Consider the following 23,788-nt stretch of genomic DNA (forward strand, 5'->3'; position numbering starts at 1 on the left):
ACCATATAGTAGGACCGGTCTGACTAAAGTCTTGATCTTGGTATCTTGGCTGGAATATCAAAACGCTGACCATGAAGTAACGAGTATTATTGTAGTTTTCGAAACAGACACTGTTGGAGAACATCTGGGGGAATTAAAATAAAAGGTTCGATAAATATATATATATATAAATATTATGAGAGGGAAAAAGGGACGCAACTACATTTCCCGACAAGCCTGTTTCGTGAATCGCTTCACTCTTCAGGGGTTCAGTGAAGCGATTCACGAAACAGGCTTGTCGGGAAATGTAGTTGCGTCCCTTTTTCCCTCTCATCATAATTATTCTGCTCTGCTTCAACGTATTGAGCACTGTTCCACGCGAAAATCGACTTGCAGACTTCCTCTATATATATATATATATATATTTTTTTTTTAATCTTCAAGAGTCAACGTTTTCTCCTTTTCGCGTTGCTTAATCCACACGGGCTAATAGTAAGTCGAGAGCAGACTAGACTCTAGCGTCGCCTTCCACCATTTTTCTTAAGTCAGCTACAGTCTGCGTGTTCTCAACTCCCTGGGGGATTTATTCCGTGTTTATTTCTCCTTCGATATCGAATAGATGAGGCCGGATCCTTATCTGGTTCATTTGATGACAGAAATGCTTTTGAGTGCCACGCTGGTAAAACGAAAAACGCTTCGCTCTAGCATTGATTTATATCTACCTTAGGAAACCCACGCGTCTCAGAATGTTTATTTGCATTAGTTAAAATAACATTTTCCTTGTTCCACAAGAGGCTTAGCAGATATAATTTTCATGAGATTAAATCATATTGATAAATTTTTGTGGAGAGAAATGTTGAGACAACGTTTTATAAATAAATTCTATAAGAAATTTGACGTAAGAAAAATCTGTATAAGGAAAAATTTCGTTCTTACTCACGGTGTTCGACTGTGATCGAACTGCTTGGTGTGTTTGGAATATATTACATTTTTAACTTTTTTCCTAATTAAGAATAAATGACGACTCTCTGGAGGGCGTGGAGGTGACATAACAACGGAAGCAGCCACGCAGCCATTTAAGGTCAAATTTAAGGTGTCGCGTATCACAACAGACAGAGATAATATGAGAGGTTGGGCAGTTGACAACCGACTCTCCCAAATCATTGCACGAAACGGTTGGCAGAGTTAGAAGCATATTTCACGATCTTTCGAATCGCTCCATTTATCATTCTTGTTCATTTAGAGGTTTAAAAAAGATGAAATACATCCAGAGTTTTTTGATATTACTTTTCCTCCATTGCAACTTCGGATACGAAGGTAAGATTATATTATTTTTGTAGACGTTGGTGATATTTCTAAACGAAGTCAATCCTTTTTTTTTAAGAATAGCGTATAACAACGAGGAATGTTTAGAGTGTTTTACAGTATGGAATGGTCTTGTGATTAAGTAAAAAAACGTCTCTTTGAAAGAACATTTGGTGAACTAATGCCCATGGTTATCGTCAGATTTACGAATTAAGTTGTCGTTTCTGATGACATTTTATACAGCATTAACTCTATTAATTCTAAATGATATTGTTACATGGCGAAGTTGCCTAAATAAGTCATCTCCACGTCATCTCCTTTAATTAAAAAATATTCTTGCTTCCCTATATATTTGCCATTGATAGCCTTCCTCTCACCTATTATCAAGTGAAAAGTAAAATACAATTTTCTCAAAATAAGAAAAACGAAAGGAGACATATTTGAGGACATGATCAATCTTTTTTTTGTATTCATAATTTCCCGCGTAAAACCGTTAATTAATTTTGTCAACTGTGACAACTACAAAAAAAGATACTTATTTCAGTGTCAAAGTGTTTTCAAAGATAACTCAAAGATTCAAGTGGCTGCTGACTTCAGATTAAACCTATAACAAGAGAAATAAGAGACCATACGATGGATTTGACAACGGTTAATATTCCACTGTGACTGTATCACAAGATTGGCTTCACGGTACAGTCTATAACACTGCTATATATAAAATGAACAAAATTCGATATCAGGTGAATTAATTAAATAAAATTCTCGAATCTTATTTTAAACCACAACTTTTAGAGATGTAAAATTAGTCTACGATAAACTAATGAACGTTCGTTGAGTGATACGATGACTTGACCATTTTTGCTTATAATACTAGAGACATTGCCATTGTTTATTTATTTTCGGCAATCAAAGAATTATATTGTAAGCACTCCACCAAAGATGTGCGTGATTCTCACCGTCACGCACAAGCGGGAAGCAAGACTTCTTATCGATCGCATATTATGGCATAGGTACACTTCATAGAATGAATTCTTATTTTCATTTATAATATAAGTACACTTTGGAAACAGGATTAAAATATATAGACAATTATCGTATCTGCATTCATCCAATAGCGTACTCGATGTCGAATTTATGTAGTTTGCATTACACTATCCCCGAATTAGTGCAAGATTAATAACGTTTAATAATAGTTAATTACATTAATGGTTTATTCATAATATCTCCATCAAATGGACATGGCTCTTAACCTGTAAATATTTTTTATAACTATAGTAATGATATCCTACTTGTAAAAACATGATTTGCATGTAGTCATAAAATTTTAAAAAATTGTAAAAAATGATAACAAGTACGAAATGACAAATTGATCGCTGATAAACTTATGGATATGAGATTTTAATCCTTCGGAGAATCATAAGGATTGATAAAAGAGTTCATATCTAAATGATTCCGACATTATCCAACCTATTGCAACGATCTTCAAGCCACTGTGCATCGTGGAGAAAACAATAACAGGTGAGGTTGTGCCTTCAAATTTAACGTGATCGCATTTATACGCAAACCAGAAAGAATTTCAGTCATCGAATGGCCCATAACCTCAAACCAGTGATGTTTGAGATGTCGAAAGTGAGAGGATACTGAGATATGAAATTGTGGTACTCTAACCACTTGAAACGTCCTGTGAATTTTTTTTTCTCTTTTTCTTTGTATTTTTTTCTGTGCAGACCAGCAGCAAATTAAATATGAAACACTTGGGTGTTTTAAAGACAGCCAAGTCGATCCCAGACCCCTACCTGAATTACTAGCAGACTTAACTAGTGAGGTGGACTGGTACGACCCCAACAAGGTTATAAAGAAGTGTGCAAAGCTGGCGAGTGATAAAGGTTATACCGCGTTTGGTCTTCAGTCGTACGGACAGTGTTGGAGTGGAAAAAATGCTGCTAAAACATATGACAGTGACGGAGTATCAAGCGAATGTGGAGAAGGTTTAGGAGGCAGGGAAGAGAACATGGTGTTCAAAATCATCCTAGATAGTTAGTTCTTAACCTTATTGAGAATTGAACATGTTTTGGATTTTAACAAAGGCAGTTTTCCCCATGTATGGCGAACAACGGGACGTGATTTATAAAAATTCACCGATGGAGGTAGATCTCCATCACTGTCATTAATCATTGTTTTGGTCTACACTATACCGGGCCCAAAAAGAATTTAGTTAATTTCTATCAAAATATCAAAGTAGAAGAAAAAAACTCTTGAGGCACGATTTTGTCGCCACGGTTACTTGGAGGTAAATAATACTTGCTGATCACTTCCGAGCTGGCCAATCAGCGCATGAAAAATAAAACTTTGGGACTGTGTGATAAATACTAGACCACACTGGTGAAAGGGCAAAATTATTAGGTAGAACTATTGGGATTGATCGATGTTTCGCTCCGTTTTATATTTTTAAATGGCGGTTCCATATTCTCTACCTGATCCACAGGTACGTGGCAAGGTGTGAGAAGTTGAAGGCTTGGAGTTCGTGTAGTAACATTGGAGAATAGTTTATGTTCATAGTAGTGGCGACAAATTTTGACATAATCTCACAATTTGTGTTGTTTTTTACTTCCAAGAACCTACAACTGAAGTACCAACTACAGAACCTGTAACGATCGCTCTAGGTAGGTTTATTTTATGACTCAGTGTTCTTGCCCGTTGCTCGCAATAAACTTCCAATAAAGAACCTTTCATTACATTTCATTTTCATTTCAATCATTTCATCTTGTTTCATTTCATCTCATAATTTTTTCAAAATCATTCATTCTTTATCATTCATTCATTTTTTTTTTTCTGCCATGAGGAGTTGATGATAATCCATAGATATTCCTGAAACTAAAAATGCAATCATCAAAGAACAAACATAAGTATAGAGGCTCTCCTTTTCCACAAACCGATGTAGGAAACGTTTAAAGTAAAATTAAAATTTTCAGAGTTCGTTACCTACATTCAAAACTATTAAAATTTCCCGTAAGATAGAATCCGATCCATAAAATATACTCAAATTTGTTCAACTAAAATGTGTTGTTTCAACTGCAGAGTGTCAGAACTACATCACTTTAACTTCTATCAATCGATCTGCAACATTCAATGAGCCATTAGGCTTATGTGATGACAAATTGCAACCAGGATGGTATAAGTTCTCAGGACGTGCTGGGGATAGAATACCGACTTCGTGTGTCCCTGTACGTCACTGTGGTACCCATGCCCCGGGATGGCTCAACGGTCCTCACCCTGCTGTGCATGAAGGGGCAGTGAGCCGTGACGTGTGCTTTCATTGGAGAAGTTGTTGTTCCTGGCGGAATTCTGTTTTGGTGCGTAACTGTGGGGCGTTCTATGTCTATTTCCTTTCCCCGACAATGACATGTAACTTGGGCTACTGTGGCAATGGGAAAGGTACGGTTTACTAAGGACAGTTGATAGTATTTATCGACCACACCAATCGATGTAAAATCGACTTAACCTTGTCTCTTACTTTTTCTTTGCTCTGTTATCTTCCTAAGGATTCTTATTACAACTTTACTTGGCTCAACAATACCAAACTACTGTATTTTTAATGCATTTTCTGCATAGAAAATACTGTTCCAGCATTCTTCCCTTGCATTTCTTTGCCTTTAACGCCCTTCAGTCAAACGACTCCATAGCTTCTCTGATTAATACATCTTTCGAAATTACCTAGTTCCAGAACCGACAACTCCGCCCAAAGTAACGACAGTTACGACAACTGAACCAGGTAAGATGGAATTTTTTAACATTCATTCAAAACTGAAAGCGTCACTTTGCCAGACTGAGTTAATCAGTTTCGTGAAGCCTAGCCTATGAAATGTGTTACTTCAATCGAAGACTTTTTTCTTCGTAAACCTGTCACTTCTCCTTGAGTGAAAAGAAACCTAAAAGATAAGCAAATGAAAGAGTTTTGGAGAAATGATCTAAGCTGAAGATTATTTGAAAAAGTAAGTCAAGAATTCACTAACAGCTTCGCACTCAATATCAAGTCGTCTTTTCACAGAAACTACAGCATCCGCACCGACCACAAAACCAACAACGGGACTAAAAGGTAGACAGATGATCAAAGACTCCTATCGCTGTTATGATTATTGTTTTTACCATTGTCGTCGCTGATGTTGTTGATTTTGCAATGATTGTTGTTGTTTTTCTTCTTCTTCGCGTAGCTTATTAATTGAACAAAGCATAAGAATGTTTACTGATGAGTTTTACAGTGGTATTCGACTTTCACAGAAAAATTTGAAAGGAATTGTCAATATTAAGGCTTACAGATAAAATTGGCCGATAATTTAGCCAAAGCTATGCTTTTCACGTCAAGTCCTGTTTTTCCACAGAAACTACGACATTTGCACCGACTACTATAACAAAAACGGGACCGAAAGGTAAACAGATAATAAAAGACCGCTGTTATTGTTGTTGTTATTGTTGTTGTTGTTGTTGTTGTTTTCCTACCTTTTCTCCTTAGTCCTCTAATTATTCTTCGCGTAGCAAAATGATTGAAAATTAAGGTACACGAATCTTTTCGCTCTTACTTTTTACGCAGCATTAGGCTTCAAAAGACTAAATTAAAAATAAATCTACAAAATCGAGGCTTATTTGATATAACGATCCAAGAATTCCATCAAAGCTTCACATTTTATGTCAAACGTCTCTTTACACAGAAACTACTACGTTTGCGTCGACCACTAAAACAACAACGGGACAGAAAGGTAAACAGAAAACACAAGAATCTTGTTGTCGTTGTTGTTGTTATTGTTTCCCTTCTCGTTCTTCTTTCCTTTCTTCAACCTCTCGTTGCGTAATAATTCAACAAGGAACGCCAAAGAATCTTTCCGTTAGCCTTAACCCCGGCATTGGGCTTTCAAAGGCTGAATTGCTTCGTACGTTTATCTAATACTATTTTCAATTACTAACAATTGGTCCGACGAAGTTCCTGAAAAATATTGTCTACAATGACACTTATGTCTTTTTTTAAATGCTATCATATTTCTGTTGAAAATGTGTCATTACATCCCCATTTTTACAGAAACAACCACCCGGCTGTCAACCACCGAAACTTCGGCTACCTCAGGTAATCTAAAAGAGACATCTTTCCTGAAGTGAACATCATATGTAAACCATCTACGCAGCGTTGATGTTGTTGATGTTGTTGCAATTAAAAAAGAGAGTTTGGTCAGAATCATCATCGAGGACATAGAAGAATTTTTAACTTTGCTGAGCGTTGAAAGTAATCCACGATTGCTTTGGTTTCGCTTTACTTCGCTTTTTGATTGGTTAATAGAGTTCACGCCACCCTCTCAACCAATCAGAATCATAACTAAAAGCGATCGAAATTTGGTCACTAACTTGAAGGTCAGCTGACACTGTTTCTCCCTTTTTTTTCTCTTTTTTCGCTTCTTTAGCTCCGACAACTGGGACGACCTTGATGACAAGTTCTGGTCCAACTTTTCCAACGACTCCTTCAACCCCTTTAGGTACAGTTTACTTTTTACTTTGTTTACAACACCTGGTTTTATCTTTCATGAGAAAACTACACGTGGTTTTCGCTTTCAGTTATCACTGCGCACTTTGATTCGGGGTTTTTTTCAAAGTCTAATTTTTTTTTTCTTATGTCAATAAGAGTGTCTAAACTACAAATCCCTGAACGAGTCTACCAGAGCTGTAACATATTCAAGCAAGAACCGTCAAGCACTATGTGACAACAGACTGCCAAAAGCCTGGTACAGATTTAGTGGAGGAGCCGGCGACAAGATGCCTGAGCGCTGTGTAGACAAATTTAGCTGTGGAACCCATGCTCCAGGCTGGTTAAGTAAAAGTCATCCTTCAGTAACAGAAGGGGTTGTTGACGCTACAGTTTGTTTTCACTGGGGATCAAATTGCTGTTTTTGGTCATCCCAAGTCAAAGTTCGGAATTGCGGAGGGTTCTATGTTTACCAGTTGAAACAGACTCCTGCCTGCAGCCTTCGTTACTGCGGAAACAGGCAAGGTAGAGAAACAATAACAGAGAAACGCTATGTATGGTTAACCGCAACGATAAAGCCCATTGAACCATAGCAATCAGTTCAATCTACCGGGGTGACTAAGATTATTGCTCCTACTAGATGGGGTTCATGGCAGTTTATTGCATCTAATTAACCTACGTATCTCGTGAAGTTTCCTCCTGAAAATTGCCTGGTACCTGACATTTATACCCTTGGTTAGAGGAAGGTTCCGTGAGATTAAATCTTTATGCAAACGAATACAACACAATTATTTAACCGAAGCTCAAAAGTGAACCTTTTCTTCTGGAGTCCTGGGCGCTAACCTCTAGCTAATCAAACTAATACGTCTCACATACTTCATAATTCACACAGGCTTTTAGAGGATATGATGCTGGCTCATTATAATAAACACTGATCTTTTACTCAATTCATTTCCTCTCACTCATTCTGAATGATCCCTTAATCCGGAGTTGGACGCCATAACCTTCAAATAATTGTAAATCTCGGAGCTAGATAGTAATTTGTGTTGTTTTACACACAAGATAACCAAGTCAGTAGTTGTAGTATTGATAACTATATCCGACCTTCTTTGACTGTAATTTGGTGCTATTAACTGAGTTGATAACATAAATTTCCTACCATAGAGAGTTTCTGAAGCTGCTGTTTCGAGCGTTTTATCCTCGTCAGAGCTTAGAGTGTGTTAAGCGAAGTAGGCGGCGGGTTTTTTAGGCTAGCGATGAATCGTTCCCTTTCTTCAATTTTTCGTGTCACTGTTTTACTTTAGAGCCAATGACAAGTACGCCATCGACGACCAAAGCGCCCGCAACCCCTTCACTTCCTCCTGGTAAGTTAACCTTTACACTCCAACATCAGTACGTACATTCTCCATACTCATCTTTATAAATTTCTTAAGGTGCTGACAATGAGAATTTGCTTAAAAATCAAGAGCTTCTTTAGTTGGTGATCATTTCCTTTATTCTTGTGACCTTAATGTTTGATTCAGGGGTGATATTGTAGTGAGAAATTAGATGCTAATCACTTTTAGGGTCAAAGAGTTAACGCGAAGAATATTGCGTACGATGACGTTTTGGCTATTATTGTACCGAGGTGTGTCCTTACAAATTGTTATCTTCACGCTTGACATTTGACCCTTTAACCCCTAAGGGTGATTGGCAACTAATTTCTCCTGGGCAGATCGCCCTTGAATCAAACATTAAGGGCTAAAGAAGCTCTTGATCGTTGCACAACTTCACCTTGACAGCTTTTTAGGAAAGATATGTTGAACAGTATGGAGAATATGCTTACTGATGTTAGGGTTTGAAGGGTTAAATTAATACGTTTCTTTGTGTGGTGTCTCGCCAGCGAGCGAAATACCAGAGAACCAACCGTTTGAACTTGAGAATTTATTCTGAAAATCACAGAACGTACACGTATCTGTCCTTTCTCTTCTGTTCAAAGAATGTTCCAGATACAAGGTCATTAGTGATGCAGATCGTTCACAAACCTACGAATACAAGAATATGCAAGACGCCAAGCCCATCTGTGACCGAAGGCTTCCCAAGGCCTGGTACCGATTCTCAGGATTGGCGGGAGACAAGATGTCAAACGAATGTGTCCCTCCTTATCACTGTGGGACTCATGCCCCCGGATGGCTGCTAGGAGCTCATCCAGAAGTGTCTGACGGAGTCGTAACAAGAACGGTGTGTTTCAGCTGGCGAAACAAATGCTGTAGATGGCGCAGTCAAATCTCAGTCAGAAATTGTGGTGATTTTTATGTGTACAAGTTACAAAGAGCACCGAAATGTAAACTCCGCTATTGTGGTGTTGGAAAACAAGGTACGACAACAACACCAGGGCCAACAACGAACCCGATTCCAACAACAATCGGTAAGTGTGATGTTGTACTGTGTTGTTTAATATTAATGTATACAAAAAGCAGTTATACTTGTCCGTAACAAAACCGAATAAAAACACGTCACGGTGGCGTTTTTCTGTTTGTTTGATTGTTTGTTTTTGTTTGTTCTTACGAAGTAAGCGGATCAGCCGATGAGGGCAAAAGAAAATCACCGAGCAACCGACAAGAACTCGGAGTAAACTCTTTATTTACCGTATTTCTAGCGCGGATAAGCGTGAGTGCGCATGACCTATTAGGAAAGGCGCGACTGCTCTTTGTCTTTTATGAAGGTCGGGCGTATTTTGTGGACCAATCACAGAGGGAAGTGAAGCAAAACGAATGTGACGGCGGTTTGCTCTCGACCTGTATTGAAAATTGCTCCGTTGCTGCAAAATGACCAAGTTGCAGTTTTTTTTTTTCGAGTACTGCGTACTGGTTCCGTTATAAAGCAGAATAAACAAGGGAAAAAAAGGAAAGCGCTTATTTCCAGTGTGCGCAAAAAGTTTTAAATAACTAAATATCATCACTCAAATACATAGGAAGCCAAAAAGCAGAAGTACACAACTTTAGATGAAAGTTTTATCTAAAATGCACGATAAAATCATAATACAGTTATCATCATTTACGAGCAAAACTTTCTTGTGTTATAAAACTGTGATGTGGTCTGATGGGCAGAATCTTTGAACATCTGAGCATCTTGATTGCTTAGATCAGCTTCTGCAAGTCCTGAGTGAGCAAAATGAGATATTCATGGTCTCAGTTAGAGGCGTGTATTGATCTGGCTGGGTTTTAGCAATGCTGTATTGATATAAACAGTATAAAAATAATTTTCAAACGAAATTACAGGGAACAGGAAAACGGAACTTGTTGAGTGTAACTTAAATTGCATGTTAACAATCGCGTTACGTCAAACTGAAAAAATCCTGAGTGATGTAAATAAGAACTCATTTTCTTTTCCTCCGAGCGTTAAAGTCAAGAAATCCAAATGTCAATGACCGAAGTGCTTGGTTGCACCTTCAACAATTATTGTAAACACACCTGTGATCTTATTCAGGACGCTTACCATCTTTCAGCAGAAAGTACAAGTTCTTTTGCAGTTCGTGTATAGGAAAGCTATGTTTCTGACATCTGAACAGTAAGGGACTAAAGCCGCACATATGCGAGGTTTAAGATCGATACAATCTGAAAAAAAAAGTTACGTGGAATCATTCGTAGGCCTGCTTTTGTGTCGTTAAAGTTCTAACCTCGAGGCTTAGTTTTTACACTTGAACAACTAATGATGAACTAAAAAAGACATGAAAACTAGCTATTCTGAAACTTTTATAGATATTATCGTTTCAGTGAATGAGCGCAAGGCAACTCTTGATTTTCACTTTTACTTGCTGCATACAGGGAACATATAATGTTTAATTTGTTTACCAAAAACTCGCAACCAATTTTCGGGGCCAATTTTCTCCTTGATAAACTAATCCAAGTATATTACAAAGTAATCTTATCTATACATTTAATTTTTTTTACCAAGCAAAAAGTAATGATCTGATTGCTAGGCGAGATGACTAAAGCGTATCAACTTTGGCAGTACGTTAATTGGGAAGAAATTAAACTTAAACGTTAAAAATTAAAAGCGTTTAAATGAAAAAAAGAAAGATTAAAGAGAACACACTGCATTACTGTATTCCTTATGGTTTGTTTTCCACGTGTAATCCCACGTGCTAGGCACTTTCCATTAAAAAAAGAAAAAAAAAATGAGAATTACCATAGTCATCGCTGACATGTGCAGATTCCTTTTCCTGGATTTCAGCGTTTGAACTGACGTGCTTTGACATAAGAATTATTGCGAAAAGAACTCCAAAGAAAAATTGCATCTTAAACATATCTGAACAGCTATTTGACAAGGTGCAATACAACGGTCAGAATTAGAACTTGCAGTTGAACTGAAGAATAATGCTTTATTTCTTTTATAGTTCATAAGCTTCTCCTGATTGAGATAATATGTACTTTGCGGTAAAGTTGTCTTGTTCACATGTGGCTTGGCAATTTAGACGAAAGAGATTCCGAACACGTGTGGCAGCTGGCAAATAATGTTAAATTTTTAATCCAATTTCGCCATAATATCTTTTCTTGTATTTTGCTGAAGTTAGTACGGCGTACTCAAACAATCGAACTATATTTTGAAACGATATTTCGCCATAACACAACAAATTTCTTACAAAGGTTTCAAGGGTAACCTTGATGAGTTTGAGATCCCGCCGCCATATTGGTTATTAAAAACCTTATCACATTTTACATTAGTTTAGATTTTATGTCTATGATTAGATTTATAAAATATGTAAGACATGCGATTTTTCAATTTTGTACCACTCAACATGATCGAAACTCGATAAAAATTAACCGCAATCCTGGTGTCCCCCGTCTGCTGATTTGTATTGATAATTATCTACTCCTCTTTGGGGTGATATCAAAATTTGTTTAATGATTGAACCTAGCTTTCTTACAGGTTATGCGGTTTTTGAAACACACGGGAGAATCATATGTCAAACAAGGCTGATAAAGAGAGCAAATGCGGTTTTATTTTGCCTTTTATTTTTCCCTCCGTTTGTCCAGCATCTGCCGCAAATAAAGTATTTTGTTTGATTTGAACTTAGATTATAGGCGATATAATTTTAAAAATTAATTCTTTTCAACAACTGTCGATTTCAACACGTTTTGGTGAAACTGTTTTATTATCATGACGTCTCTTCGCGCGAGGAGGTGAAATTATACAGAATATATAAAGGAAGATCTGAAAATCTCCTGTCGTGAACAAAAAGGTGCATGTAACTTGCGAGCAGGCCGTCACTATATATTAGCACCGCAGGACGCGCGTGTTTTTCCGTTCGCGGAAGATTTAAGACGAATCGAGGAGAGGTTTGCAGCTGGTCTGATACTAAGAATTTGCGCTAGATCTCTTACCAGCTCGCGTAGCTTAAGGCTTCATACTTTAATTTTCTTCTGTTGAAGACACGCCCGTGTTGAAGCGCTGATAATGAGCCCATGCTCACAGGCTACATAGAGAACACGATCTGTGGAGCTGCCATGCGCAGCTCGGAGTAGAAAAGCGATACATTACTTTTCAAACTTGACTCTGCCTTTTTTGTTTTCTGTCATTGTATATTTTATAAAAATTATCATTTTATTAATTTCCTATGTATTTACCTACGTACTTCTTTATTTACTTGTTCATTTATTGATTTATTTACTTATCCATACTTTTTTGGCAGCTAAACACCCGTTTATTGTTATATGTATCCCGCAAAGAATACCACGCAGGGATGAGGCGTTCCCTTACAAATGTAATTACCAACGTCTCGATTCTGTCCAGAATGTGCTGAATAACTTTCAACTGCTCCACAAGCGAAGAGGTGCAGCAGAGAAGCGAGCCCAAGGTGAGTAACGTAATGGTGTCATCAGATATGAGTACGAGGATAAAATAATAATGAAGAAAGCTCAACAACTAAAGCTGAAGTTCTTTTAAGCTTGACAATGGCGTGGGAGGTGCGGAAGTCGTAGGGTTACGCTTGCGATATCACGAAGGAAAAGAGAAAAAGCTTGACAATGGCGTGGGAGGTGCGGAAGTCGTAGGGTTACGCTTGCGATATCACGAAGGAAAAGAGAAAAAGGGAAAAAACTGCAATAATTCATGTACCTTTTATTTCAGCTTACCCTCCTTTCATGGTGATGTGTTTAGTCGACTCTATGCACGTGTTCATTCCACGGAGACATCTGCCTCGCTCAGTAGATCCCTGGCAACTTCGCCTCGATGATGAGCGATGCGGAGTGGCGCAAATGAACGATGAGCATGTCATGCTTCAAACACCGCTGGAAGGATGCGGAACAACTCGCAGGTACAATTGTATTTGTACAAGCAATGAAGAGGGGTTAGAGTCAATAATCAAAGCGATTTTACTGTTTTGACCAAGATGTAAGAAGTAGTTTTTATTCAGTAAATGGAGAAGAGAAAAATTTCGAGTCGGTCCGTGACTCGTTTTGTACTCGTGTACGTTCAAAAGTCATACTTTTATCCTTCAGAGGTATGGCGTTTTTGCCCAAAGCTCCACCTTGAAAAACTAATTTTCGAGAGCACTCTCTGACAATAACCGGATGGTGACCACATTTTTCCTCAAAGTCGTATATATTTTCCACACCATAAGTACAAACTTAAAAAAGAAATGAAAGCTAACTATTCTGAAACTTTTATAGATATTATCGTTTCAGTGAATAGGCGCAAGGTTACTATTGATTTTCGCTTTTTCTTGCAGCACACAGCGAACATATCATGTTTTTCCATACCATAAGTACAAACTTAAAAATGGTGCTCTTTTTTTTTTCGTTTTGTAGAACCGACGACAAGTCAGTGTCATTCCACAACAAAGTCGTGGCTCAATCTGGAATGGGATTTTTGGATCTGCCGTTCCAATGCAGCTACGAAACTCTTGATTCGGCTAAGGACCTTAACCGCTTTGAACCATTCTTCAAGCGAGATGAGCCAGAGACGAGGCCAAATCAAGGTGATTAGTGGTGCCTCCACACAGGGAGGAGCAAACAGTTTGTTAAAGGCTCGTACGATTACAGCAGAGCAAGAGAATTTTTCTAAATATTTCATTCCAGTTGGGTGAAGGCGGGCAATGCATGACCTAATACTTAGCGCGACGGAGCCACCCCCTCCCCACCCCTCAAAAAAAAAGACAAAGAAAGAAAGTGACCCACATGCTCAGTAACATATAAGATGTTAGTAACTAGTTCAAGTCCACAAATATGACCTTTCTCTTCTACGCGCATATTTCCCTCTTCAGGACCCATTTCGCAATCCCTCGTAAGTACACGAGATCCTCCCCCACTGAGTTGCATTTGTTATGTATTAATTGACAAGTATTCACCGAAAAGGGGGTGAATAGTGGTGGATATTTACCGAACCTCAAAGCGGCAAGGTAAATATCCGGATTAAAATACACTGATGTGAAAAATTGTTTCAGTATATGTCACACAAATACCCGAAAAATAGTCGGAGATTTAACTCTTGACGTAAACAGTACTGATATTCACTTCCGAACTAGCCAATCAGCATGCGCAAAAAACCCAATTCACTGGTATGGTATTAACTAACAACAAATTGTTTTTTCAGGCCTCGACTCTACACCGATGAAAAAATGAAAAATCCTGTTGTTATACAGAGTTACTAGAGTTACCCTTAAAACATGTAAAGAGATTTTATGGATAACAATATTATAGAAAAAACTGTGAATAACTGACATCAGAGATTTCCCGCCATGCTAGATACGGGTATTCAAGTTATATGTATTATTTAGACATTTTTAAGTTCTTTTAGTCATGGTTTTTCGCCGAGTTTTGTTGCTACTGTAAGTAATATCATAAAGGACTATCATTCTCGTGTTGGTAGAAGTTTGTTTACCAATAAAGACAATAACAAAGTTGTACGGTTTCGTGTTTGTGAAAACGTTACAAACGTCTCCATCGCGGCACATGCTTAATAAGAATTGCACTGTTTCAGTCTCTGAGTCAGTGGAGACGAAACTTCTTTATTCAATTTTTCCAAAAAATCTGCTGATAAGAAATGATTTTAAACTCACTATTCCTATTCCGACCATAACATTTCAGATTACGAGCACGACATTCTACTAAATTTGGGGAGCTTTACTACAAATTCAAGTAAAAAAATATTAACGATTTAAATAAGAAACTATACCTTTTAAGTATTTATATTACCTGTATTCCTACCTCATTTTCTAAAATAGCAGAGTTACGCATCTATTCAATTTTATGTCGCATTAGTCCTAACAATTGTGGTGAAAATTCCAATTTTTAGGCCTCGACTCTATTCCAATTCTGCGTGGTCCAGTTACGCTTTCATTCTGATTAATTATACGGACGTGTAATTTTGGGATAACTGAATGATAGCAAGAGGTAGTGAGGGTATCTCTTGTCATAAAGGGATTTCATCTTCAAACACCTTAGGAATACAAAAAATACGTTTGGTAACAACACATAACAGGGATGAATAATAGTCGAGAGGATCTTTGGAGGTGAAATTTAAATCAAAGGTATCGATTGATATCCCGGGCGTCTGCTGCAATTTGGGGGTTCAGCTTACAATCATGAAGGTGAATGTAGATCGCAGGGATTCACAAATGACCGGAGAGAGAGAGTTGAATTGAATTGAATGAGAGTTGAATTGAATTGAATGAGAGTTGAATTGAATTGAATGAGAGTTGAATTGACAATAATGGGGAAATATGATTTCCGGGGGTGTTAATAATCAACAGGGGAATCAAGTGATAATCTCGGGACCACGAGGCCAGTCGAGACTCGCGCACAGAACCAGTGTCTCTCTCGTGTGTTCACTTGTTCAATGTGTTCTCTATGTACTCGTCCACAGCCTCTTCCAGCGTGACAAGGCCCATTGGTCCAGCCGACAGAAAAACGTGGTGATAATCTTTGATATCAAATTTATCACCTGAAATAAACAAAAAAGCATATACCGTTTAGGTGTTGTATTTAAGGGCGGGTATGTAACAAAGTGAGGGGCAGACATTTCATCATATACGCTCAAAGGGATACGAGACCTACTCGAAGATAGGTACTAAATCGATTTATTGCGGTTACAGACTCAGCGCTCTCACTCCTAGGAGTAATCCCTCGATAAATAACAGTTTTAATAGACTGCAAACCAGACCGGTGGTAAGAGATAAAGAAAAATTATAGATGCGGGAATTTCTATTAACACGCCTTCAAACTCTCACGATTAGGCTCGATTATCTACTGCTATTCAGGAAATGCTTACGCGCTCCCTCTACTTCGATCCAGATAGTTAGCTCTCAGATCTTGAAAGCAATATGGTTCTCCGGGAGGTTTACTATAGCTGAAGTTTCATACCCAGTTTCTGTTCTGCTTTCCTTCGCAGTTCTCTGATCTTGATTTCGCCCACTTTGTAAGCGCACGCCTGTAACAAAGTATGCACAAACAATACAATAAGCGACTTACGAGCAAAGGAAAACGATATTGCTTTACGTTTAACTGGAGTATCCTAGAACGTTGAAGACTCCAAAGGAAGGACAAGTTTTAGTTTTAAGCCTTCAGTTTATCTCAAATGTACAGAAAGATTATTTACTAGGCAGTGCTAGGAGATACGACATACCTGACCAGGCCATATGATGTATCGATCAATTTCTGTGTTCACATTATGAAAAGACATGGCAGTATTTTCCACCATAAAATCTACTGCCTGTTGTCGACTCCAGCTAAAATGTGAGAAAATCAAACGGTGGCGTTATCATGGTTAAAACTGACTAGAAAACCACAGCACCGATAGTAAATTAGCGCAATTTCCTGCGCGAGCTCATTGAAGTTTCATCTCTTGCTTATTTGAACAACAATTTCCGACCAGCCAAAATATTTGAGCTACAACAGTGGCCAATTTACGTTATCAACTCGATGAGAATACTTAATTACCCTATTATACTCTCCCACCGACGCAACACCACAGTTTCTTTAGAAACTAACCCCTCTTATTTTACCTACTGTCTGTGTATTTGTTTACTTGTTTCGTTCGTATTCATGCTCATTCATCCGTTGGTCCGTTCACTAAGTTTGCTTGCCTAATGCTCTGCTCGTCAGTCTCAACCGTTAGTCAATTTAACTTTCAAATTTTTTTTCTTGATTTCTTACCCGAAGGCGTGCATTCCGGTATCGACGACTAACCGACACGCTCGGAGAATTTCGGTAGACAATCGGCCGAACCTTAAACAAATCATCAGGATGACGTCAGTTCCGAGTAACATTATTCTACATATTTTACATGAAGTAGAATTCTTAATAGTTTAGTAGCTATGATTCAATGTTCTGAAGTAAAGTTCATGCAGTGTAAGCATAACTCGCCAACTTCTCCAGGTAACATTATAATTACTGAACAATCACAGTCTACTCACAGGTCGTACGGATCTTGGTACAAACCCATCTCCTCACCAAGAAACTCACAATACAAGCCCCAACCCTGAAAATCAAAAGCCGCAATTTCAGTTCAAAGATAAGATAATCTTAAAGTTAACAGCCGCGTTTGTCCGCCAAGATTTCGCGCCTTATACTTGAGACTAACCAGAAACAGGGAAAAGAGCCTCTGAGAACTCACAGGCAAGCTAACCAAAGCGCGGGAAAACGCAGGTAACCAAAGCGCGGGAAAACGCACGTAATCAAAGCGCGGGAAAACGCAGGTAACCAAAGCGCGGGAAGACGCAAGTAACCAAGTCGCGATTGGTTTTAGTTTTGCATCTGATTGGTTGAGAAAGTGACAAGAGTTTTCTGAACCAATTACAAAGAGAAATAAAGCAAAAAAGCAACCCGGGATTATATTCAACACTAAATTGAAAATTGTAGTAGGAGACAATAACAAGGTAAAAGAAAACCGGTTTCATTACTGCATATTAGATACCTCCATGTAAGCGGTGTGCATAGCAAAAACGTGCTGGTACTTCATAGTACCTCCTGTCTTCCACATAACGCCTGAAAGATGGTTGTTCCTCCTGCTCCATTGCAAACGCGGTCTGAAACGAAAATATGCTTGTCAGTTGAGTCTCCACGAAATAGATAATCAATGCAAAATGACTTGCACAGTTTTAAGTTAGAAATTATGCAATTGCTCACAACTAAAACTGTTAACAGCTTTAAAAAGCCTAACCCTCTAACCTGTAATGATAACTAGCATATAATTTCTCCTTACAATATTATTCCTGAATCACACTTAAGGTCAGGAGAATAAGGGAAATGATCACCAACTGAAGAAGCTCTTGATTGTTAAACGTATTCTCCTTGTCAACACCTTAGGAATTGTATGGAATATATATGGAGAATATGCATACATATGTTAAGGCGTAAAGGGTTAAAAGAACTCCTAAAAACATCTTGTATTACGCAGACAAGCGCTAAAATAGTTAAAGTGGAATATACGAAAACGACGAGTTGAAACACCCGAGGCATTTTTCTTTTTAGACATACAAACCATGACGTCGCTCATCTACCCCTTTCGCTCAAAAAGAAAAATATTCACACTCCAAACAGTCCACCATGCATTTCTCAAAATTTTCTCTGAGCGAAGTTGGTCTTACATCAAACAATGTCTCGTAGATTGTATTTTTGTCTCTTCTCGTCACCTTTTCGCTTAAAGACGTATCGATAACGTAGGAAGAAATTCCTTTTTGGTCACTCCCGGGAGTGAAAGGGTTAAAACATAGTTTAAAAAGGGAGTATAATAAACGCATGGATTTCTCAAAAACGTTTTCCCACTATTTTTAAGGTCCCTTGTGTCGCACATCACATCCCTTTCTTGTACTTACTTGTAAGTGATGTCCTGGTACTGCCTCGTGTAGTGCAAGAGACACCATCTCATATTTAGGTCTGAAAGGGAACACGAAAAATATTCATACACCGATGCAAGCAAGAAGTCAGACGCGCGAGACGAAGGGAGCGTATCCGCTCTCCCGTGCGGGCGTATTATTTGAGATCTCAACAAGTGCCTGCTTTGCCATGCAAAAGGCCACGTTTCAGATGAATATTAGGGTAAGCCTTTTTTTTCTAAAAAGAATGGTCTTCGTTTCTCTAGTTTCACTAAGCTTCCGGCACAAAAGTCGTGAACTACGACTCTATGTAACAGCTATTAAAGGAGCGTCTCATAATAACTAAACTCAAAACAGATGGCAGAGGACAGACCACATTTTCTCAGAAACCTACCCGCTAAAGCAGAAGAAACATGTACACAGCCACGTAGCAAAGATGAGCACAAAATGAAAAACAGTGAAAACAAAACTCGCACAGCATTTATTCTTACCCCAAAATGAGAAAGCTTATGTTCATGTTTGTGGACATACTACCTTGTATGGTGTTTGTAAGTGTTCACCATAAACACCCCCGGCCTTGTACCATCTTCAGAAGGACCCAGATAGTAAGCAGCAGGGGCCACAGGGGCCGCATCAGCTGGCGTCTCAATAATCCTGCAAGTTATGAAAATCAACGGGCAGAATGCAATCACACAATTAATTACAAGCAAGAAATATAAAGGCGGTCGCGATAAGCAAGAGAAGGATAGCCTACTGACCTTTGGAAAACTAGCTTTTGTGAGTCTCAGAAATGAAAATTTCGACTTTCATACGCGAATTCAAGATTATAGATATGTGAATGAGAACTCAAGGTAAAGCGAGAGCGTGACATAGGTTTTCTGCACCAATCTTTTGATACCAAATTGAAAATTACTCTGAATTAACGAAAAAACTTCTGGAAGTACCGGAAGGCTTACTCAAATGGCATCTTTGGCATTTCTTTGAAGTAAACATTCAACTTTGGCTCGATAACCTTCGCACATAAATCTTTATAACCTTTCAGTAGTTCTTCCTGCAAGGAAAACGATGACAAAAAGCAATGACCTTCAGTTAGTTTAGATTTTGTTCTTTTCTCCCCATTTTCAGTACCCACATAACATTACCTTCGTATCAAAATAAAAACGCTTCTCTGTTCTCAGCATATCGAGAAATTCTTTAAAGCTGCCTTGAAAACCCACTTCCTTGATAATCTAAGGAAAAAGAAAACGGCCTGAAATGTCAACTTGGAGGGAAAATTCTTTTCTACCAAACAAAAGCCAATAAATAATTCAAGCTTGAAGACGATCAACGGTAGATTAAAACAACTCCAACGAGGCAAAAATTATGACCGTAACTAAATCGAATGGTGTCGAAGGGGAACGGCATCTTAAACCGATCGACACCATTTAAAAATGTAGTCTCCTCGGTTCGCAGGCAATGGAAAACCCCAACACTATTTTTAAGACATAGCACGAAATGTTTGTGTCGTAGGTGGAATTGTCGAATCTGGTATATTCCAACATTTATTTCATTCAAATAACTATCTTCCAAACGTTTAGTTCGGTTTGGTTTCTTTTAAACTCTCATCAGTGTGGCGACACGAGCGGGGAAGCCCGCGGGTTTCGAGCCCGTGAGGGAAGTGAGCGTGCGAAGGGTCTCCGTTGGGTCTACGAGGGGTTCTCGAGGGGTCTACGAGGTCTCCGAGGGGCTTACGAGGAGTTTACGAGGAGTCTACGAGAGATTTCCGAAGGGTCTAGACGGGATCTACGAGGAGTCTACGAGAGATCTACGAGGGATTTGCGAGGGCTCAAATCTCGCGGGTCTCGCCGCACGAGACACGGGATTTTCTTACCTCATCCATTCTGGATCTTATTCTTTTAACTTCTTTTTGACCAAGATCGTGGACTTCCTTCGCTGACATGTCACATGCAATGTGGAACTTTAAGGCCTGGATAAGAAGTGTTGACAATAAACAATCACGGCAATCTCTGGCCATCCTTACTTTAGAGTAAGAACAGCCCGCAGCCCGCAGGAAAGGAAGTAACGCGCGCGAAAAAGCATCACACAAGAGAGAAAGCCGACGGTCACGTAACTTTTCACTTTCTCGTATCGATGTAAGTGCTTTTAGGGGGAGGGGTGGGGGATAGGAGGTTTTTTCCCCAAAAATCTTCTCCTTGAAGTACTGTCTTAAACCCTTGCACGTCAAAACACCTTTTTTTATTATTTACCTGTGTGTAAAAGTCATCTCCACCTGGAAAATGAGTGCATGAAATGGACTCTCTTGTATGAGGAAGATACTTCTGCAGAAAAAAAAAAAAAACCCAAAAATTGGAAAAAAGTCTAGTTCAGTAAAACGGAATGGTACGTTTTAACTCTGTTTGTTGCAATTGGTCAGTTGGAAAATGCAGTAATCCAAATATATACCCACTATCTTAACAATAATTATGAAAAATTGCGCTCGTGATGAGCTTGCACAAAATGTGCTCATAAAATACTTTTCAATGATTTACTTACTTCCACATAATAATCATGAATCTTTTTAAAAGCTGGCTTGACTTTCCCCTCTATAAGTTTCAGACCACGCCCTCTAAACAATTCCCTATAAAACAGCTTAGGGGTAATAACTCAACAAATGAATTTTAAGCAAATATATGAACTATCAATAAGCACAATTATCGAATGAATGTTTTGTTCAGTTTAACTATCCTTATAAACTAGTGACTGCACTACTTTAACAGCACACATTGGTAAATTGAATCAATTACCTCTCCTCCTCTGTAAATGTTTCTGGAAACCTCTTCAGTGGTTTAGAGAGATCATTATCATCTGTGAAGTCTGCATTCAACACTTTTTGGAATTGATCAGGCACATGTACCTAAAACGACAAAAATGTACAAATAAATCAAACACAACCTTCTACAACTATGCATGTACTATGAAATTTTTGTTTCAGACATTTTGCCATTAGAGTAGTTCTAATATAATAGAGAATTCATAACTTTCAAAGCTTTTTTTACTACTGCAAAAGCATTTTCTCCTCAAAGGTTTCAGAACATCACAGACACATACATGTGTTGCACATAATATTTTTTCATACATGTATTGCACACATATTTTTTCTGTGCTGATCAGAACATAGCTCTAGTAGTTGTTACTTCAATAGTTTTTGTTCAAAAAAGAAAAAAAGGTCTTACCACAGTTAGCCGTGGTGGTATATGGTGTGTCCTAACTCCCTCTTCAAGTAATCCAATTATTTCAGATGCCTACAGCAATGATAAAATGTAGTTGAGTCCTTGAAAAAACTGAATTCATAGCAAAAGTGTGTTAACTCAAAGTTCTTTGTTATTTGTAGCTAACAGTTGTACATGTACCTGAATTGTGAAAGCTTCTAGTCTTGACAGGTACTTTTTCATAGTCATCTTTTGTTTCAAACTTCATCCAAGAAATCAATCTTCCAAATTCTAGCTGAGGTCCTTCCAAATTTATCACAGGAAACAGGAAGCTGAAAAGGTTATGCAACAAAAGATGCAGTGGTTAGAGTTTTCTGGAACACAGTTATACTCCTGACCAGAAAGAAGCACTGTGACAGTAAAGGGTCTGGTCCATGGACACAACATTGCAATGAGATGGTCATGAATCCAGCTCAACATATTCCAATACATTGGCATCTGCATTACAACCTACAGAACAACCTTGTAACAAAATTCAACAGGTCTGTGCAGAGCTGTTTCTCAGGTTCTGCTTGAGATAGGCCAGTACTCAGTAAAGGAAATATAGAGTGCTCTACACTTTCAGGCAATTACCTAAGGGAAGGTGAAGGTGCCTTGGATCTCTTGAGACTCCCACATTTCTTGCCAGATCCCAGATACACCATTCCCATGGGTGGCAATTAGTGCAACCCAGCCATGATTTACTCATTCCATGCAACCATCAACATTCATGATTGGATCGCTGGAAGAAAGATGGGAGGGTGGGATAAGGAATGCTTGAGAGCAGCAAACTGCTTAAGACTCCAGAAAACATCCCTAAAAAACTGTCTTTAGAACTCAAAGATTCTGCCAAAATGATTTGTAGTAGTTCATATGAACATACTCCACTGATTGAAGTGAGCCTGCTAAAACTGTACATGTGAACATCAACCAACTCTTGTGGCTACAGCCATCTAAATATGTATGGATTTCTCTTTCAAGAAGTTTTACATTCAAAGCATCAGTCTGGAAACAAATCAATATGCAAAACAAACATTGGCTGAGACAAATGGCTTTAACATGAACAATTCTAAATGTAGAAACTTAACGAGTATAATGAACAGAATGACATACTATTTATATAAATGAAGGAAAGTACCCTCCACACCCCCTGCCTCAAAAACTTCCCTCACAAAACAGCCCCTATAAATCAAAAGCATAGAAAATGAAACATTCAGTATTACCTTTAGAAGCTCAGATTTCCCTAATGCACTCAAGTTTTTCAAAAAACTCTTTGCAATCAATCCTATGATTAAGAAAGAGATCAACATCTAAATATACTTTTTTAAATAGAGAAAAAATAAAAAAGATAAAAAACTTCAGTACCTAATAACTTTAAAAAGTATTGCCTAACAAAAAATACTAAGTAATCCACAAGCATTGAAATACATTCTATTAAAAAAAAAGAAAAAGGTCTCTTGACAGTGACTTTCACTTGTGTCTGAGATTATTCTAAAGGAACTCTTTCAAAAAAGTCATGTACCCCATTCTAACCTTTCCTAGCCTAGATTCCTTCGCCTGTAATGATTGTTGACTGAAGCAAATATTCAATAATGCTAATTTCTCCTCAGATATAGCACTCATCTTTAACCCTTTAACTCCCATGAGTGACCAAGACAGAATATCTCCTTACAATATCAATACAATATCATGCTGACAAGTGATGAGAATAAGGGAAAATATCAATTAGGGAATTATATATTGATCCAATACCAAATTCTCCAAACTAACAACACAAGAACTTCAAATAGAGAGTAAGGAGAATTACTAATAAGATCTTGGGAGTTAAAGGGTTAACTGGTCATCTTCCTCCCAAGCAATTTCAGGTCTCCCTAACAACTCCCCCATTATCATTTATAAGTAGTAGCCAGACATGTTAAAATATTTGCGTGGGTCTGAACTTTCGCAGAAGTGCAACATGTAAATTGTAGAGAG

The 23,788-nt window shown here is 38.2% G+C and overlaps 1 protein-coding gene, 1 long non-coding RNA gene and 1 other non-coding gene across 4 annotated transcripts; 1 reads left to right on the forward strand and 2 right to left on the reverse strand.

The window, feature by feature from the left end:
• Positions 1-1,125: 1,125 nt before the first annotated feature.
• Positions 1,126-14,667, forward strand: LOC131769460 (uncharacterized). The gene is made up of 17 exons (XM_059085179.2): positions 1,126-1,296; positions 3,012-3,320; positions 3,900-3,947; positions 4,363-4,719; positions 5,003-5,056; positions 5,333-5,380; positions 5,664-5,711; positions 5,991-6,038; positions 6,356-6,400; positions 6,732-6,803; positions 6,950-7,315; positions 8,095-8,154; positions 8,769-9,197; positions 12,465-12,629; positions 12,902-13,088; positions 13,582-13,751; positions 14,366-14,667. Exons 1-17 carry the CDS (start codon positions 1,236-1,238, stop codon positions 14,392-14,394), a joined length of 2,496 nt encoding a protein of 831 aa, XP_058941162.2. The 5' UTR covers positions 1,126-1,235; the 3' UTR covers positions 14,395-14,667.
• LOC131769491 (uncharacterized) lies at positions 9,787-11,121 on the reverse strand. 2 transcript variants are annotated; one of them, XR_009339043.2, is made up of 3 exons: positions 10,961-11,121; positions 10,268-10,386; positions 9,787-9,930 (listed from the first exon to the last, which is right to left on the reverse strand). It is a non-coding gene; the product is annotated as an uncharacterized lncRNA (long non-coding RNA). The 2 variants fall into 2 exon arrangements; XR_009339044.2 differs by having other exon boundaries at positions 10,243-10,386.
• Positions 14,668-14,732: 65 nt separating the features above from the next.
• LOC131769490 (uncharacterized) lies at positions 14,733-22,508 on the reverse strand. Its single transcript, XR_010717191.1, has 17 exons — positions 22,409-22,508; positions 21,977-22,107; positions 21,800-21,868; positions 21,371-21,480; positions 21,120-21,204; positions 20,834-20,905; positions 20,458-20,553; positions 19,730-19,816; positions 19,544-19,638; positions 19,122-19,241; positions 18,588-18,648; positions 17,687-17,798; positions 17,187-17,251; positions 16,927-16,998; positions 16,397-16,499; positions 16,135-16,201; positions 14,733-15,715 (listed from the first exon to the last, which is right to left on the reverse strand). It is a non-coding gene; the product is annotated as an uncharacterized protein (transcript).
• Between the last annotated feature and the right edge of the window lie 1,280 nt (positions 22,509-23,788).

This window comes from Pocillopora verrucosa, chromosome 4 (assembly GCF_036669915.1).
Source record: "Pocillopora verrucosa isolate sample1 chromosome 4, ASM3666991v2, whole genome shotgun sequence".
Lineage (NCBI taxonomy): Eukaryota > Metazoa > Cnidaria > Anthozoa > Scleractinia > Pocilloporidae > Pocillopora > Pocillopora verrucosa.